The following is a 14,422-nucleotide window of genomic DNA, read 5'->3' on the forward strand; positions in this document are numbered from 1 at the left end:
GATTTGATTTCTAGCTAATCTTGCGGTTGATCTGCAGTCAGCTCGGTTCCGCCGTAAAACACCTTGTCACGAGCCTGGAGAAGATACGAGATGAGGAGGCGCCACTATCCGAGGTAACGTACATTTTGCCCCTCCGATCCCTGTCTATCCGTCGGTTCATTTCTCAGAGAGCAATGCAAAAATGCTGAGATTTGCCTCATTGTTTCTGAGCTGTAGGCCTACGATATGCCCAGTGAGTGGATGCAGGTTCTCTTTCATTTGGTCTCTGGGAAAATCAGGCGCGATTTACTTTATTACCGTAGTATTGTCTCTGCAAGGAGCTCCTTCGCTCGTGCGAACAATCACTCGGCAGCTCTATCCTCCTCGCACTACTAAACACACGGTGAAGAAATCTTCCGCGTTCAGTCTGTGCCACTCTGTGGAGTGCCCACTCGTGGGTTCTCCCTGTAGTAATGTGGTAGTGTGCACACTGTGCAGGATGCTGGAGTACATCTACCTTCAGTTATCTCTGTATACCTTAGATTCTGTCGCTTAACATATCTTCCGTGTTGGAGAAAGAAAATATCTTCTTGTTCTTCTATTTATGTATTTCTCCTCAATTTCTGTGAAATATTGCGTTGTACAAACAGACTAATAGAGTGTATTTTCACCAAAAAAAAAAGACTAATAGAGTGTAACTGCACAATTATCAAAAAGATTTACAAAAAATAGAGAGAGATACAAGTAAGGAACTGTATCACCTAGAAAGAAAACATCGACACGACAAAAGATTCAGCTTACTACACATATCTTTTTTCTTAACTAGATGATACCCCGCACGTTGTTGCGGAAATATTTTGCAACATATTTCAATGTGATTCATTGTATGAAACATGAATATTTAAAGTAATAATATAAAAAGCTAACACTAAAAATACATATAATTTATTGTGCTTGATTACTGTATAGTTGTAAAATGTTTATTAAATGTATATAGCATAATAAAATGAAAATTCTCATGTATGTTGCATGTTGAGATAGGTCTTTTTTTTTCATGCATGTCATGATGAAGTGGCATGCTTGCATGTTGAGAGACATATGATAGTGGGGGTGGGCCTTTTCTCATGCATGTTGTGCGATGATGTGGCATGCTTGCATGTTGAGAAAAATAGTTAATGGAAGCTAGCTATTTAGATATAGAAGATTCGGATCTTAATTAGGACCTAGTTTCATTAAAAAAATAGAAAAGAGATGTCCAGAAAATTTGCGGCAAACCAGATAAAATCGTTACAACACATATGCAAGACGTGCCATCATGGCCAACCTAGCTACCCACAAGCCACAAGACCCACTCATCGCCAAAAAGTGGAATTGGTCCGGATCTTGCTGATCTAGGCGTAGCTAACATGACAAGTTAGACCATATGAAGGGTATGTAATCAATGGTTACATGCTTGCTACGAAAGAGAAGAATGGTAGATCAAAGACTCAGAATTTGCTTGTTACCCTACAAGTTCTGCTAGGAAACAAATAAGGAAAAGAAACATATATACTATGGATACATTAATAAGATATGGGAGCTGGACCATGTGGATTCTAGAATTGCATTGTTCCAATGTCAGTGTGTTAGCAAAAACTGAGTCAATTGTAAAGAAAATGGTCATACTAATGTAAATATCAACAAGTTGCCTACAAAGAATAATCCATTCATATTTGCTCAATTTGTCCATCAAGTCTTCTACATTGACCACACAAGAAATAAAAGCTGACATGTGGCAATGCCCTCAAAAAGGAAAATTCTTGGTGTGGAAGGTATAATCCATAAGGACAATCATAACCGAGTTGACGATATTTTGCCTACCGTGCCTGGATCAACAAAAGAGTGTGCTAAAGTACTTTCGACCGAACCTTATGATCATGATGATGATGTAATTGTCTAATATGCATGTCTTTTGACATTTCCTGATTTTGAGTTGAACTATGTAAGATTATTATTTGCATTGTATGGTTTTGAATTAAAATGTGTTTGAATATTTGTTTGCACTGTATGATTTTGAGTTGAATTGTGTATGATTTTTAGTTGAACTATGTCGGTGAATGATACTGGCAGTAGTTCTCCTGACAGGGTGTTGTGCATAGCAAAAAGTATAGACGGGAAGCCACATAAAGTTTTTACCCAAGTTCGGGCCCTCATGGTGGAGCAAATACCCTAGTCCTACTTGATATTGTTAGTACAAATGCCTCGTTTGAGGAGGTTATAATGGTATATTGTGGGTGTATCCAAACCAAGGATTTTTTTTCTCGATTCCATTTTTTCGGTTGGCACAAAAAAACACCAGTTTCTAGAAAATTACGGATTTTTTGGATTTTTCAAATGAGTTTTGAATTCAATTGTTTTGCTTTCAAATATAAACTATATTAAGCCCGCCTTACATAGTATTGTTCTTGTCCGAGTAGTTAGTGCATCTCTCTGTCATTCGTAAGCTCGTTGGTTTGAACCAACCATCCCTCTCTTTCCAATAATTTTTTTGTACGGCAAAACACTTATTAAAAATAAGTTGGCAAAACTGGGATTCGATCCTGCGACCCCTGAAGCTACAGCAAGCACATTACTACCACACCAAGAGATAACTCTATCTGAATAGCCCTAAAATCCCTATTTGACATAAATTAGATGTTTAAATTTAAATAAATTCAAAATTTTCATTTGGTATTCAATTTTTTGGTGAGCAGCGGAAGCTCCGGTTTTTTTTATCGGTTTTCAAAAATACCGGCCAAGAAAAAAACCTGATCCAAACTACAGATTGGATGCTATGAGCTAGCCTTGGCCTTGCCTTATATAGGGGGCAGGGGACGAGGCCAAGGATTTACGGGAGTCCTATTCAGTTACCATCGACTTGGGAGGGCGCCGTGATCTTGGTCTTGCATACCAAGTTGGTGGAGTCTTCTAGAGGAGGACTATCGGCAGGGTAAGGGAACTAGGCCAAGTTACGGCGTGCTGGGTCTCGATGTGGGTCTGGTTGACTGACTTACCGTCATGTGATATACGCCCGAACCCCGTTAAGTGGTAGCGTCAGTATCCTGAGCTTGTCAAAAGCTCGACAGCGTCCGAATTGAAGTGAAATATTGCACGCCATCTTGGACTGCTTGCTCTTCCGTGAGGCAGGAGAACGATATGCTAAGCGGGGCTTGGAAGCCGTGAGGAGGAAGGTGAAACCTTCCAGGCGAGCGTCTAACCTCCTAATCTTGGTTTGTCGTTGAAGATGCCCACTTCCGGAGAGTTGGTTTCAGTGAAACGGCAAAGCGTTGTGGATCTTTGAGTGATGTCTTCCTGAACGTCAGGCCTAAATGCTCCAGGCCCAGTCTGGCTTTGTCTTTGCATGGAGATCCAATGTACCCACCCGAATCGAGCTTGGAATGGTCAAGCATGCGATGCGAGGCAGCATGGGTCCCAATGAAAGGTCCCGTCCTACCGCCCGTCAAATTTAAACTGCCTCCAATACTCTGGCAGTACTCCCTCCTTTCCGGTTTATAGGGCTTATTTCATTTTTTTCGTTTTTCCAATTTAAAGGGCTCATCTCCATCTCATTTGAAGATTCCGAGAAGCATTAAATCTCTGCATGCAAGAGTTAAAAAGGAACACACCAATGTATGTAATGTTTCTACTCATCTAGTAGCCAAGCATGCATGTGTTGCAATTAATTCAAATAAATGCATCAGTTTAATTTGAGTAGTTTCGTAAAGTACGAGAAATATTCCTCCACTCATCATATGCTTTGGTTGATGAGATTTCAGATTTGAGCCATGTAAACCGAAAAGAAGGGGGTAGTATATAAGCAATTCCACATAATTGAATTCGCTGGCAAAGTGTTCATTCACGGGGCACTAATATGAGGGGGAAGTGTTGCATTGGTCACCTTTTTGAGGTGGTGGGTTGTCGTTGGGCACCATTTTAGGGCGAGGGCTGTTTTTGCCCTATCTGTGGTGAATGGAAGGTATGTACTACTGTACCTTTGTTTTTATTTTTGCTCCATATTAATTCTTTAGGTCAAGCAATGATGAATTTAATGGTACTGTACTAGTATTGAGGATGTTAATAAATTTTTCTATAAAGTTGGTGGCAGTTTACAAATATTTTCTTATGAAAAAGGTAATATGGAGAGTAAGTAAACGCAGAGGTGATATTGTATTAATTATTTAGCTCTGATGCATGCATAATTTCTTGTATTAGTAGTTTATAAATGTCCGCTTCTGTTCTGTTAAAAAATGGGTCGAGCTTGGATGTACACGTCAAGAACCGTTTGATCGACGCGTACATCGATTGGTTGACAGGATTTTTGAAAACATCCGATCAAGATAGATTGAGAAGGAAAGTGAAATGGATATGTTGCCTACTTTCGTGTTTGAAGCGTGAAAATTTGTGTCTGAATCTCAGTGACTCTGGACAAATATAGAACTTCAAACATCTCACACCTATACTGAAGCATTGTAATTCAAATGATCAAATCTAACATAATTGTGCTGTTATTGTCTTAATTATTTCAGTTATTCTTGCATCAAGATGAGCACACGCACACTCACACCGCCGGTATTTGTTTGACGGTTGAGTGCCGCACAATGCGTGGCTGGCCATACAAAGTCACGCGCAGTGCTCTGCTTTTTTGACCGCAACGTCCCCAAAGCATATGATGTACTGCTGCTGCCCATGCATCTGTAACAGCTGCACGGCGCGCACCGCGTGAGAGTGAGGGGGCATAAAACCGTGATGGGGCTTTTGCACTCATGCCCCTACTTTGAATATGAAGTTCACCAATGGTGATTTAGCCCCTAAAACCATGCTGGCAAGTGGCAACAGCAGCACTCAGCCCTGCTCTTACCTCTCCATATATATCACTGGGTTCTTCTGTGCAAGCTCGCTCACTCCTCAGTCCCTAGCTAGGCTGCCAAATGAGAAGAGGGAAGAAGTCTACCATGGCTCGGCGCTACCACCTGACCCTCCTCTCCGTCTTCTCCTTCCTGCTCCTCACCTGCTTTGTCGCTCCTCATCTGTCCCGAGGGAAGAAAGTCGGGAAGATAGTGACCCTGACCGTCCAGTACCCGGCCGTGGACTCACCGCCGGGCGAGAAGATCAAGATCTCAGCGCACTACGTTGACGAGCACGGGGGCCGCGAGCGCCACTTCAACCTCGACTGCGACGACGACGAGCCGTATGTATCTCTCTCTGTTTCTCTCTCCGTGTGACTTCGCTTGGTTTTAAAAAAATTCTAGCTAAGCTTGCGATTGAACTCCAGCCTCGGTTTCGGCATGAAGTACCTTCTCTCGACCCTGGAGGGGATACGAGATGCGCGGGAGTCTCGATCCCAGGTAACTAGAGTAGAGTTTGCTCCACCCTACTGTTCCGAGTTCTTGCTGATTTCAGAACACAATGTGAAGTGCTGACCCTGACCTTTGCCTCGTTGTTTCTCAGCTCTAGTAGCAGGTACCCACTGGAGATTATTGGAGAAGGAGCTGCTCTTTTCGTTCCAAGGGAAAATATTTTAGGCGCCTTTTATTTTGTGTCGTAGTATCTGCAGCGATCCGTACTAGTATGGTAGTACTGTGCAGGGTGCTGGAGTACACCGATCTTCATGTATCTCTATGCGAATATATCGTGGATTGTGTGTGTCACTCAACATAATTAAGAGGCAATTGTGTGAGTCTCTTCCGGGTTCGAGAAACAAAATATATTCGTGTGTCTTCTATTTTATGAATCTTGTAGCCAATATCTGTCAAGTGGAGGAAATTAATTTTGTTTCTGAAAAACATCAACCAAATATAGCATATAACTTCACAGTGTCAAGAAGAACGAAGGATACGAGCGAGAATGTCATCAAGCCAGTATTGAGAGTCGAGGGTGAAATAGAATGACCATTTTTACGGTACCCTATACTGCTAGCGGTGAGGAGAGCGGTATAACAAAAGCCCACGGTTAATTTCCCTGGGTTAGTAAAGGCATTTCCTCTTCATTAAATTAATGTGAAAGGGTTTTAGCTGTAATCCCATCAGGTTGATAGATGATCACCTCGCCATGCAACTGTGCACATCGTAGGGAGGCCGTTGAGTAGCCCCTCTCCCTACGAGAGAGGAGAGGAGAGTTTTGGCACCCGGAAGCATATGCTTTTGGTTTTTGTAAAGAATTTTATATGTATTTTGAAATGTCACAAAATTCTGACAAAAAGTTTCACGGTACAATTTTCTTTTACACCGCCACAAAAAATGTTGGTTTTCTGTGAATTTCGGCGTGCGCACTTAGAATGTCAAGATGTACGTGGCAATTTTTTTTACGGATTTTTGTCATTTTGAAATATTTTTATTGGTGGAAAGACCATATGCGCCCATGTACCAAAGTGAATCTCCACTTTCCCTAGCCCCTCCTTTCCCACTGTTGGTCCCCGGCCAGCAGTGGCCACCGGCCCCCTGACGTGCACCACTCTGGCCGTGTCAGCCACTTACACTCCCTGAGGGTGATTACTCGATCCCTTCAGCCACCAACATGGCGCTCTCGGGTCTTGTTTTCCAACACGGCTTAGATTTTGAAGACAAGATGCGTAGAAGTTTTGGGAGAAATATTTCCCTCCCCCCACCCCCGTGACCATTAGGGAGGTGAACCCTAGCGCCGACACTACCCTCCTCGCCTCCCCCCCCCTCCCAGAAGGCGCGAGCGGTTGAACGAGCTCTGAAAGGGGTAAAACTTAACATGGTGTCTCCGTTGGACCGCTGTAGAGTTATTTGAGAGTGTTATGATAAAAACAAGACGCTCTTCATGTATGAACCAAACACTCTCCGACAAAGTGTCTGGAAACTGTCCCCTTCCAGACACAACTATATTTTTTACGTGATTTCAAGTTCAAACTTTTGATACGATTAATACACACCATTGGAACTCTCATGCTCAAATTTGACCAGTTTTTTTATTGGTTTGCTATTTTCAAAGCACTAGCTTGTTTTCTGGCCACTAAAAGGAGAAAAGCGCTCTTTGATTCTACACAGCGTGCAAACGAGTTTCGAAAAGAATGAGACTTGGCATGGTGTCTTCGTTGGACCCATGTAGGGTGTGGTAAAATTTGAGGACTTGATGGAAAAAAACACTCTCCGGTGAAGTTTCAGGGTTTCGAACAGAAACCACCGCCTGCCAAACACAAACCAATTTTTATACATCATTTCAACTTCTTCAAACCTTTTTTCACGATTAATACACACCATTGAGACTATTCTAGGTTTAGTAAATATGATTTTTAAGCACTTTTCTGGACTTAAGATATGTGTGGCGGGCGGCCGATACCGTTGCAACCGTAAAGTTTTGGAAACTTTCTACAATTTTGACGCGGGTTGCCGAAATATTTTTGTGGCGGCCATGTTTTTTGCCCGCGACTGGTGCATAACAAACCAGTAGCAGGCACTTTTTCTTTGCCCGCCACTGCTGTTTTTGTTTCACTTGTAAATTTGTAAAAGTTTACGAGTGGCAGGTTGTAATTTTTGCTCGTCGCTCAAAATAGCAGTGGCAAGTGCCTACTCGTCCTCGCCAGCCACTAAATTGAGCCCACACCTATAAGTCTTTTCCGAGTAGTGACGGGGTCTTTGCCTTGTTTATTTAGTTTGACATGTACTTTTCACTTGCATGTCTTGCCGAGTAATGTACTGTCTTTGTCGTGCTCCATGTCTTGCCGAGTTCGGCTCTCAGGGTACAACGCGTTTGTCAACAGCCGGTGATTTAGCTCTCGGTATAGTCCACAACGCTCGGCGTACAACGATTTTCCAGTAGTGTTGAGGACAAAGACGAACCGCTAACCGTTGGATTTGAAAGGTCGACTTATTTAAAAAAAAATCGGACAACTGATAAATAGGTGGCCCTCAATTTTATAGTCTTAGAGAAAATTACAAATCTTACCAACACAACTTGTTCAACTGTACTAGCAATGCAGCACTGAGGTGCACCATCGCCCATATATACACATCCAGGCGGCTCAGGCCAGGCCACACCTCAGTTGAAGAAACAGCACAGCGCAAGATCAGTCTGCCAGAGAAGCAAGATGGCCCGCGCCCGGCTGTCCTTCGTCCCCATCTCCCTCCTTCTGCTAGCCAGCCTCGCCGCCGCCGCAGCAGCAGCTGCGGATCCAGAGGAAGGGGACCTCAGGATCAGCGTGCAGTACGCAACCGAGGAGGAGTCTCGGTGGCTTGACCGCTGGGCGGAGAAGTACAAGGCTCAAGGGTCCGGCGAAGGCTTCAAGGTCCAGCCGGCCACCGACGAGGAGTCGGCGCGTATGAACAGCATGTTCACCGGCGTCGGCTACGACGGCCACATCGAGTTTGACGACGACCACCCGTATGTACCCTCCTCACATCACATCCGTCATGTCCACATACTGAATTTTGCCCTGCTTGCTACCCCTACCTCTAAACATGCATGTTGAATTTCGCTTCTGGAGTGCAGCTTTGGCAGAATGGTGGTGGATGCCTTCCACTCTCGACCTCGTCCGTCCAAGCCGAACGAAAACGATGATCTGCAGAAGAAGAACCTGGAGGAGCCTCACTCTCGCGCCGAGGTAGATTAACCCGACCGGCACTGCATTAGAGATTCAACTTATGTTGTGTTAACCCTTGTGATTGTCTTCTCAGCATGACGTCAAGGATCTTTAGGAGCATCGTCGGTACCTAATCGGCGAGGTCATTGAACGGAATAAATAAGGGAGGACGGCAGCGAGGAGTTCGTGTCGTCTATCATTAGTCTGTCTTATTTAGTAGCTCGGCTCAAGAGAGATTAGTCATGTTCTAGCAGTAATTCTGGCTTATGCTCCTGTGTGGTGGTCTCCATTTGCAATAGTATCTCTGTTTCTTGCCCACCTAATATAAGTGATATGCAAATCACCTGTTCCTTCTACAATCTAAATCTCGGTAAGCAACCATGAAATCATGTAAAACGCGCTAATGGAAAACCCGCAAGGGAAAAAAATTGAATCTTCAAGTTTTTTGAGGTGGTAGTACACAAACACAACAAGGACAACTGCACATGCGGCAAAAGAAAAAAAAGGGAAACATGGTTTAGGTTCATAATAAAAGAAATAATGAGTGAGTAAATTCCATAACAAGAAAAAAGAGGGAGTAAAGAATTTTACGGGCTGTGAAAATCCAGCAAATATATACAAGCTATTTACATGCATTCAACACACACTTTGGGTGGTGGTACTTCTCTTGAGACAGATAAGGCACGCCCAAAGAGTTGATCGATCACACCAAAGTTGAAGCAGCACCATTGACTCATGCATGATCGCGCACCAAAAGGGCATGAATCGTAAACGATGTACAGATCACTAGAAATATACCTATAAAATCTCTTTCTCTTTAGAAATATCGAAACTCATTGTTGTGAAATTTTAGTTAAGCAGATATTAAATTAGGTACGTCAAAAGCGACAATGAAACCCATGAAAGAAATATGAAATGCATACACAATAAAGGAAATAATGTGTATATAGGAAAAAACAAAAGAGACAATACAGGTAGCTAGGAGAGGGTTGGTTTAGATCAAATGAGAATAATGAGAAATCATTTTCTGTAGGTACAAAGCCTCATGCTACAAATATCCACGAACAGCCTTTTACATCGATTCCCCCAAAAGAGAGATTTCTACTCTCAAACAAGAGTACAAGACGTCTGTTTCGCTTTCCAACTACTCCATTGACGAGCAAGCAAACAGAAAACACATGCATTGACTCAAGTTCAACACACACGCCGGTCTTGGGAACATTGAGCAAGTAGTAGCAGCTGGTACATGCCTGATCAAACAATACGGCCTAAGTAGATCGGGACACACAATGCATTGATGCTGCTGCTGCTACTTCTTCTGGGCGCATGCACATGCACTACTGGCCATACAATGTTTTTTTTAGAAAAATAGGATGACCCCCGGGGTCTGCATCTAGTCGATGCATGGAGTCATTTTATTAATTATTCAAAAAGACATTATAAAGTAATACTTCAGTAAGTCCGAAGCCACCATCATGGCAACATCTGTGACAACTCTTAACCACTTAATGAAGGGGTGCCGAAAGTCGAACGGAATACCAAACAGACCTCGCACCAAAATCTAACATATAAAGCCGATGGCCCCAGCGAAGCCTCTTGGCGGGTCTAGGGCACACACCGGTCTAGCGCACTCTAAGAGGCCGCCACCGCCTTCCATCGATCCATCGTCAGAGCAGATACTGACGCATCGACCTTGACAGGTATGCCGTCGACGCCACCATGGCGCTAGACAACACCTCCTCCCTACATGTGTCCATCATCATACATCCGTTGCCGAGACCCTGCTACGACATGCTGCCGAAACTCCACACCATCGATGTGTGACATGGGACACCGCTCCACCGCTAAGATCGTCCACTGGTCCCTCGAGCCAATGCACACTTTCAACAATGATGTTCCAAGGAGGGAATGACACAAGAGCACCACCATCATCTGATCGATTGGTGAAGGGTTTCCCCCGAAGGTAGCGAGAGGACGTGTGAGCTTCAATTCGATGATGCCAGCAACAAGAGCACAACTTTGTACCGATCGAGCTTGCTCTTGTACACTAGAGGAACCCTAATCAACACTCACAAAAAAAGACCTAATCAACGTTTAGATTGATCCCTTATCTATTTGTGTATGTATATGTTCCAAGAGTAACAGTTATCCAGGTGACAGTGAGGCCGATGTTCCTTTTGTCTTTTTTCGAAGTGCCAGTGGGAGTTCGGAAAAGACTCGACTTCTATCGATCCTGTTTTTTCTGACAAAGTGATGAGTTGAAGAGAAAGTATAGATTAGCTAGATAGGACATTATTTGTCGACCAAAGGACCAGGGGGGGTCTTGGTATCAAAAATCTTGAGGTAAAGAACAAATGTCTCCTCAGCAAATGGTTGTATAAGCTTTCTCGAGAGACCGAGGCCACTTGGACTCAGATTGTGCGTAATAAGTACCTTCAGTCCAAGACCTTATCCCAGGTGACAGTGAGGCCGATGGATTCGCCTTTCTGGAAAGGCCCGATGAGAGTTAAATCGCTCTTCTTTAACCAGACCAAGGTGGTTATCGGTAACGGTACTTCTACAAGATTCTGGGAGGATACCTGGCTAGGGGATACGCCATTGGCGGTACAGTATCCTACTATCTATAGCATTGTTCAACGGAGAGATGCGACCGTTGAGACGGTATGTCCGTCCACGCCTTTACATATTAGCTTCAGGAGAGCTTTAGCCGGTAACCATTGGGAAGCTTGGCTCCATCTTGTGAGAAGACTGATGAAGATTCAACTTTCTCAACGTCCAGACCAGTTGTGTTGGAAGCTTACTAGAAATGGAGAATTTACGGTCAAATCGATGTACTTGAATGTTATTAATTCTAGTTCTATTCCTACATCGAAACATGTTTGGCATGTCAAACTTCCCTTGAGTGTTAAAGTGTTCATGTGGTTTGTGCATAAACAAGTCATTTTAACTAAGGATAATTTGATTAAACGCAACTTGACTGGGTCCAGTCGGTGTAGCTTTTGTGATAGAGATGAAACAATCAAGCACCTCTTTCTCGATTGTCCTATGGCAAAAATTCTTTGGCAATCAGTGAACATAGCCTTTAATATTACTCCTCCACATAATATTAACACTTTATTTGAAACGTGGTTGGATGGGATTAAGCCCCAAATAGGGAGACACATTCGTGTAGGAGTATGTGCATTATTATGGGCTATCTGGAACTGCAGAAATGATTTAGTCTTTAACCGAATATCGAATACTCATTTTTTGCAGGTTATATTCCGAGCCACTGCGTTGATCCGTATGTGGTCATTACTCACTCCGACGGAGGCTAGGGAGCGTTTGTTACTGGATCTATCCGATGGAAGATGGTAGCACGGGATATTTTCAGCCGGTTTGGACGGCGGTCATGTAATAGGATAGGCAATTAGTTTTCCTGTCTTTCTCTTGCCGGCCGGCTGTGGCTTTTGTTTTTGCTCCTTAGCTCTCTCTGAGCAGCTTTGTTTGAGACTTTTAGACTTGTGTTAAATCTATTTGCTTGTTTAATAAATGTGGCGGTATGCATCTCTCCGATGCAGAGGCCGAAGATGCCCCCTTTAAAAAAAAGAGTAACATTTATCCTTAGTTGGCCAGAGTACCTTTATTAGTTTCTTCGCTGTGTTTCTTCTAGCAAATTACTCAGTTATTGAAAATCTCTAACACGTGGAGTAGGCCAAAATGTTGTACTCTCTTTAATCTATATCTAAATACATACATTTGAGCGACAAATAATATGCATCGGATCAAATATTTATATTCTTATTCGTGAGCAAACAAACACGTTGCCTGCTGTTTCACTTACTGGGAGTCAAAGCACATGGATGGATGGAAGTATGGAACCCCAGACCCTCCCTGCCGATGTACTCCTATTGCTCATGTATTTGTAACAGATGGAGGCCAAAATCACAGTTTTAACATTATGGTCAAAATTCCGCATCATTTGACCCCGCTTTGAAAGTTTGCCTGGATACGACCAAAAAAATTCTGCCTCACAGGCTGGCGGTAGGGATAATGAGCTACCACCTGGGCCTCCGGAGGTAAGACCAACTCCACCATGCCGACTCATTTTGTCCAATTTTGTAAATTTGGTTCCATAAGAGTAAAACCCATGCTCAACACGCGAACGCAAATGCAAATTATGTCCGTCTCACGTGTTCATCCGGATGCATTTCCGACACAAATTTGTGCCCATTTTACGTTCACACAAACATGAGACGGATTGGCCGCGCATCTGCTAGGTATCTACCTCATGCCCATGTGTCGACCACCCAACCACCACCCACCGGTCGTTTTAAGTCCACGCATGCGAGGGACTCCGCACGTCAGCCACCCAACCTACACCTGCATGTCCTTCTAATGCCACGCGTGCGGCAGAGGGGGGCCACCCAGTCTACTTCCTCTCATCTTCTTCCCCTTGCGTCCCAGCCGCCCGACACCCAGCCCTAGCAGCCGCCTACATTGGGGTTCGGGAAGCGCGGCAAGCATGATTACGAGGCCGGCGGCCAACTACACCATGGCGTCGTCAGGTGTAAACCACGGCTAACCTTCGCCTCCATGTGTCGGTCCATTGTTGTCGGTACTTCTGGGAGCATGGTGTTCCGGTGCCGCGCCCGACGTGAACCGGCCACACCAATGGCATCTCATCCTCGATAGGGTTCCGGTGCAGGCGGTGCCTAACACAGACCACGCGTGGCTGGCGGAGATCCACCGCCGCCGTGCTCAACTCTAGGCCAACCTCTGCCGCAACCTAGCATACGTCGTGGACTCGCCGAACTAGGATATGTGGTTGGCCACCAAGCATGACCAACGCTATTGGTCAAACTTCGAGGGTGCGCCCTATGAAGGAAATATGCCCTAGAGGCAATAATAAAGTTATTATTTATTTTCTTATTTCATAATAAATGTTTATTATTCATGCTCGAATTGTATTAACCAGAAACATAATACATGTGTGAATACATAGACAAACATAGTGTCACTAGTATGCCTCTACTTGATTAGCTCGTTGATCAAAGATGGTTATGTTTCCTAACCATAGACATTAGTTGTCATTTGATAAACGGGATCACATCATTAGTAGAATGATGTGATTGATTTGACCCATTCCGTTAGCTTAGCACTTGATCGTTTTAGTTTACTGCTATTGCTTTCTTCATGACTTATACGTGTTCCTATGACTATGAGATTATGCAACTCCCGATTACCGAAGGAACACTTTGTGTTCTACCAAACGTCACACCGTAACTGGGTGATTATAAAGGTGCTCTACAGGTGTCTCCGATGGTACTTGTTGAGTTGGCATAGATCAAGATTAGAATTTGTCACTCTGATTGTCGAAGAGGTATCTTTGGGTCCTCTCGGTAATGCACATCACTATAAGCCTTACAAGCAATGTGACTAATGAGTTAGTTGCGGGATGTTGCATTACGAAACGAGTAAAGAGACTTTTCAGTAACAAGATTGAACTAGGTATTGAGATACCGACGATCGAATCTCGGGCAAGTAACATACCGATGACAAAAGGAACAACGTATGTTGTTATGCGGTTTGGCCGATAAAGATCTTCGTAGAATATGTAGGAACGAATATGAGCATCCAGGTTCCGCTATTGGTTATTGACTGGAGACATGTCTCGGTCATGTCTACATAGTTCTCGAACCAGTAGGGTCCGCACGCTTAAAGTTCTGTGACGATCGGTATTATGAGTTTTTGTGTTTTGATGTACCGAAGGTAGTTCGGAGTCCCGGATATGATCACAGACATGACGAGGAGTCTCGAAATGGTCGAGACATAAAGATCGATATATTGGATGACTATGTTCAGACCCCGAAAGTGTTTCACGAGGTTTTGGACATTTACCGG

General features: G+C 43.8%; 3 protein-coding genes across 3 annotated transcripts in view; all 3 read left to right on the forward strand.

The window, feature by feature from the left end:
- Positions 1-539, forward strand: part of LOC119362385 — a 1,143-nt gene extending 604 nt beyond the window's left edge. The window contains exons 2-3 of the mRNA XM_037627628.1: positions 38-113; positions 217-539. Of these exons, the coding sequence (XP_037483525.1) occupies positions 38-113; positions 217-375 (235 nt within the window). The 3' untranslated portion in view covers positions 376-539. The remainder of the gene's footprint in view (positions 1-37; positions 114-216) is intronic.
- Positions 540-4,881: 4,342 nt separating this feature from the next.
- LOC119362469 lies at positions 4,882-5,719 on the forward strand. The gene is made up of 3 exons (XM_037627723.1): positions 4,882-5,185; positions 5,270-5,342; positions 5,446-5,719. Exons 1-3 carry the CDS (start codon positions 4,926-4,928, stop codon positions 5,449-5,451), a joined length of 339 nt encoding a protein of 112 aa, XP_037483620.1. The 5' UTR covers positions 4,882-4,925; the 3' UTR covers positions 5,452-5,719.
- Positions 5,720-7,982: 2,263 nt separating this feature from the next.
- Positions 7,983-8,882, forward strand: LOC119362548. The gene is made up of 3 exons (XM_037627822.1): positions 7,983-8,340; positions 8,449-8,560; positions 8,634-8,882. Exons 1-3 carry the CDS (start codon positions 8,048-8,050, stop codon positions 8,652-8,654), a joined length of 426 nt encoding a protein of 141 aa, XP_037483719.1. The 5' UTR covers positions 7,983-8,047; the 3' UTR covers positions 8,655-8,882.
- The last annotated feature ends 5,540 nt before the right edge of the window (positions 8,883-14,422 follow it).

The sequence above is a fragment of the Triticum dicoccoides genome, chromosome 1A (genome assembly GCF_002162155.2).
Source record: "Triticum dicoccoides isolate Atlit2015 ecotype Zavitan chromosome 1A, WEW_v2.0, whole genome shotgun sequence".
Classification (NCBI taxonomy): domain Eukaryota; kingdom Viridiplantae; phylum Streptophyta; class Magnoliopsida; order Poales; family Poaceae; genus Triticum; species Triticum dicoccoides.